The sequence below is a fragment of the Bidens hawaiensis genome, unplaced genomic scaffold (genome assembly GCF_021521415.1).
Source record: "Bidens hawaiensis isolate Kalapana, Puna unplaced genomic scaffold, B.hawaiensis_p1.1 tig00043642_1, whole genome shotgun sequence".
In the NCBI taxonomy this organism is placed as follows: Eukaryota; Viridiplantae; Streptophyta; class Magnoliopsida; order Asterales; family Asteraceae; genus Bidens; species Bidens hawaiensis.
In genome coordinates this window covers 34,095-39,015 of record NW_027497745.1, presented here as the reverse complement: position 1 = coordinate 39,015, position 4,921 = coordinate 34,095, and the positions used below count along the sequence as shown (strand labels likewise).

General features: G+C 34.4%; 1 protein-coding gene across 1 annotated transcript; it reads right to left on the bottom strand.

Moving 5' to 3' along the window:
* Window positions 1-679: 679 nt before the first annotated feature.
* Window positions 680-1,048, bottom strand: LOC143594441 (uncharacterized). The gene has a single exon (XM_077073760.1). It carries the CDS (start codon window positions 1,046-1,048, stop codon window positions 680-682), a length of 369 nt encoding a protein of 122 aa, XP_076929875.1.
* Between the last annotated feature and the right edge of the window lie 3,873 nt (window positions 1,049-4,921).

The window sequence follows — 4,921 nt, the reverse complement described above, 5'->3', positions numbered from 1 at the left end:
CAAGATATAGTATTGGTTTCAGTTCGTTGTCAGTAGTTGTTTTCTTCCCTGAAAGCTTTTGAGGGAATACCAAATCAATTGTCGAGCCTTAAACCAATAGTTAACTAAGAGCAAACTCCCAATCGTTGATTATTAACCAATTAATAATGAATAACCAATAACTATTAGGCTAAGGGTAGTGGGGCTTGATCCAAGCCCAAGTGATCCAATATATTTACGACACGTAGGCGGTGACGTGGCACAGGATCAAGCCCCAGGATCAAGCCCCAAAGGATGTAGTGGTCCAGGTGATCCGGGCTGATTGAATTTTTTTTATTTTTTTTAAATAATTTAAAACATTACATTAATAATAATATAAAACATTACATTAATAATAATTTAAAATATTACTAGTCTAATACAAGATTATCGGGTCTTCTATCCCACAAATGCTCAACCAACTCATGCCAAAGGTTGTCGTTTATCTCACGGCTCTTGATGATATTTAAGTTGTCGAGTCGTTGTTCATTGGTGATCGTCGATTCTTGTCTTGGAATATCACCTTGATAGTTTTGACAAATAGCGTGACCCTCGTCTTCTAGTATCATGTTATGTAGGATTACACACGTGTAGACGACTTCCGTTATCTTCTCCCTTGTCCAAAATTTTATTGGATTCGCCAATATTGTCCATTTTTTCTTTAAGACTCCAAACGCCCTTTCAATATCTTTTCTGGCCGATTCTTGTCTCTTCGTGAAGTACTTTCGTTTGTCAGAGACGCATAAGCTTGAACTAGTGTCCCCCATTCGCTGTAAATACCATCAACGAGGTAGTACCCGTACTTGAAGTGTTCTCCATTTACAAAAAAAGCCTGAGGGGGTTCAACCCCGTCGATAAGGTCATCGAATATCGGTGATTGATCGATAACATTAAGGCCATTATTTGACCCGGCAACCCCAAAGAACGCATGCCAAAACCAAAGATCCTGTGACGCCACCGCCTCAAGTACAATAGTAGGGCCGGGGTGATCACCTCGGTGGAATTGACCTCGCCAAGCAGTAGGACACATAGCCTAACCAACATGCATACAATCGAGGCTACCGAGCATCCCGGGGAAACCATGCCTTTCACCGTGCACCTCGTATATGCGTTGGATATCATACATTGTTGGTTTACGTAAGTATCTCCGCTTGTATAGCGATATGACCCCTAAATATAATTATTTAAAATTATATAAATAAATGTAAATAATAAAATTTTAAATAAAACTATATACCTTTACAAAAGTGGTTAAGCGAATCGCGTCCGGTCTTTTTAGCCATTTGTAGATATACTCGTCCAACATGTTCGAGCCAAAACCATACGCTAGTTGCCGAAGAGCGGCGGTAATTTTTTGAGTAGGCGTGAACTCGGGATGACGCGGGATGACCTCTAGCGTCATCCCTTTGTTGAAAATACTCAAAGTGCTCCGGCAAGTCATTTGCTAGACGCATGAATAATCGTCTAGTCATTCGAAAACGAGTTTTAAAACTTTTCTCACCATATGCGGGATCGGGGCTAAAATAGTGACGTATCAAAGTTTCATTAGCAGTCTTTCGATCACGAAGACGTGGTTGCCGGAATAATGGGGCTCGAGGGCGTCTTTGATCGATCAAAAAATTTATCGTCGTTTGAACCGCTTGACAAATGAGTTCGTCTTCTTCGGAAGAATTGGAAGACGAAGACGATGAAGACGATGCTATTTATAAAAATGGAGAGAAATATAGTTTTGGTAGAGGGAAAGTATGGTTTTTTAAGAGAATAAGAGAGAATGGGGTGAGTTTTAATTAAAATGGAGTGTGTGGATTGGTATTTATAGGTTAAACAAAAAAAAAACTTTTTTTTAAAAAACCACCCCAACGGCTATATTCCCCACGCGGACTGCCCCGCGCCGGCCAACCGCGCCCCCATCCGCGCCAAGATGGTAGCGGTGTTCGCGAACCAGGTGGCCACGCCAGGCCTCTCACGCCTCCCATCACGAGACCATTACCCTTAGCCTTAGAGAATGGACAAACCATATAACTGGTTCCCAATCACCAATTACAGTTATCAGTTGTCACTAGAAAGTTCACAACGATCGACTGAAACCTGATGGGCGGCGGCCTAAAGTTTTTCAGTTCAGTCGGCAGTTGAATAGTCAAACTAAATTTTGTAATTTCTTTTCTATGCTAGTTTATTATATAAATATTGGTTTTTTTTTGTTTTTAATATTGGGTTTGCTTGGATTGGTTTTATAGAAAGGTATATGGACTTAAAAGCATTATTGGGTTGTAAATAATTATTGGGTTTTTAAATTTTATAGGTATTTATTTTCAAATCTACCTATAAAAGAAAATAATTGAGGACACATGTCACTTGAAGATTCATTTATGACCTAAATTTCCCGCTCAAATTATTATTCTACTTTTAGTTAAAACATATTTATGTGAGTGTAATCAAAGCATACCAATTCATTCTTTAATCAAATAACTAATTAACTAAATTATAAGAATTAAAAATATGCAGGTATTTATGTTATTATTATTAAAATATTTATATCTTTAATGAAATCAGATCTATCTTTTTTATTAAATGAATTTATATACACTTATGAGTGTAGGAGCTATGAATGTGATAGAATTCAATGAATGATATTTGTAGATCTAATATGGTAAAGATAAGAAGAAATTATTAATGAATAATAATTTTACTTTCACATATTTATTCAACCTCTATGGAGTTTTCATCAATAATTTTTAAAACTGTAATACAAAAGCGTGTTATATTTATGCTAATTTTATATATGGTGTTTTTTTATGTCATTCATAATGAAACATCTTAACATCGTTTATTAAATTCGATATTCAATTAAAAAATATATAATTACAACTATAAAATCATTAGGTGCATCTTTTTAATGCTTATGATGAAATTGTGAGAAAATATGCCACGTATTCATATGAATATTTCATTAGAAAATATAATTTAAACTTATGAATCATTTAATTTGACAAAATTTAAGTCTTTTTTTTTAATTTAATAATTTAATTTATATACCTTAAGTGTATTTCTTTTTAAAAATCTCATGCATCACACGAGTTCTAAAGCTAGTGTTTTTAAATGTTAGAAGAAAAAATTAATAATTTTGGGTTTCCAGAAACCAATTCTTGTATGGTCACACACCCAGCACTTGATATGATGATCTTGCCTTTAAAAGAATACATGTTATCCTCATATCTCTTCAAGTCGTTTAAGAAGAGGCGATGCATTAAACAAGTGTGTGTATATATACATATATATGTATATATATATATTCTCTTTTTAAATGCTAACGCATAGTTTTTTTTCTCTAAATTTTTCAACTTTCTTACCGTCAACCTTCCCACCACCCAAAAAAAAGAATTGATGTCGTCCTAGTGTTTATCAGTTTTTCTTGTTTCAATTTATTTTTAAAATACAAAAATACTAATTATTTTAAAAATTAAATTAGTGTCAAACAATATGTAAAACTAAAATAAATTCTCATTAAATTTGGAATTAAAATGATAATAACAATAAAATTACAATAACTTAATAAATAAAAGTCCAGGATGGGTCTTCAGAGTAACGTGTAAGACCATCCACGAATAGATCTACCCTACGATGCTACAAGCGGAAATCATAACAAAGTGAAAAACCCGAGAACGTCTCTTTAATCATCTCTCATATTCATTAATAGAAGTGATAAATCTAAGGTACAACATGGACCATCCCAACCAAGAGATCAAAAGGACAAATGAACACAATGACCAAACAACCTATTTATAGGTTGCTTGGGAACTTATGCGGCACATATGTTATGCGGTACATAACTTATGCGCCGCATAAGATGCTTTGTGTTAGACATTAACGTATATTCCTACATCACATGCTATCTTGACCTAACAGCACAAGATCTAAGTACTAGACATCCCATGCTCTTACAGACTTCCCTTTGGATAGTACTTGTCTTGTGGCATCTAAACAAATAGACATTTCGTGCTGTAACAAATTCCCTATTGGATATTGCTTAGATTTAGGTCAACCAATCAACTCAATCATCAATATATAAGACCCATTTGACATTATGCTTTCCCAATCTTCTTCAAATGATTTGATGTTTTAAGGCTAACTCTTTAAATGATTTGACTTTTAAGGCTATTACCATCCGCTTGAAAATCAAGTCTTGTATCTTTCATGAGTCAACAACAATCTTTAATCCACTGCTATCTCATTCCATTTCCCAAAACCATACATGATGAATCCCCAAACACACCGATATCAACTCTTAACCTCATTATATTTGATCCGTCAATCCAATCTCATAGGAAAACCAACAATCCTCTAATCCCATGTCTTATCTCCAAGTACAAGATCTTGAATACTCAATGTACAAGTATTTATAGCTTATAAATGACGATAACGTTTATGTTCATATTTCAACATTTAAGTCTTGTATGCCACACATAAGTATGTATGAACCAAATGATCTTATAAGTAGGTAAACTCTTATACTTTCGACATTTCAACATGTAAGTGATACAGAAAGGATACGGCATGAAATTTTAACAAAAATTGTAGGTCGTATATGTTACAAGGTAGTTATGTGGCGCATATGTTATGTGACGCATAAGTTATGTGCCGGATAACTTATGCGGCGCATAAGTTGCACATGAAGGTTTTTTGACAAAATTTCTTGGGAAAACTATGATAAAAGGATCTGACTTTTGAGTATATTGTTCAACACCAATGATATGATAATCTCTGAAGTTTTGGTGAAGTTTGAACGGCTACATCGTCTTGAATGATCAAAAATGTGTATAAAAGGAACGTTTTTGAGCTTTTCTAGGTAGATCATGAGTAACAAGGCTCTGATACCAATTAAAAGTCCACGATGGGTCTTCAG

Bases quoted from the DNA above. Each gene is read 5' to 3' on its own strand.
- LOC143594441 (XM_077073760.1), bottom strand. From the start codon at position 1,048: ATGTGTCCTACTGCTTGGCGAGGTCAATTCCACCGAGGTGATCACCCC.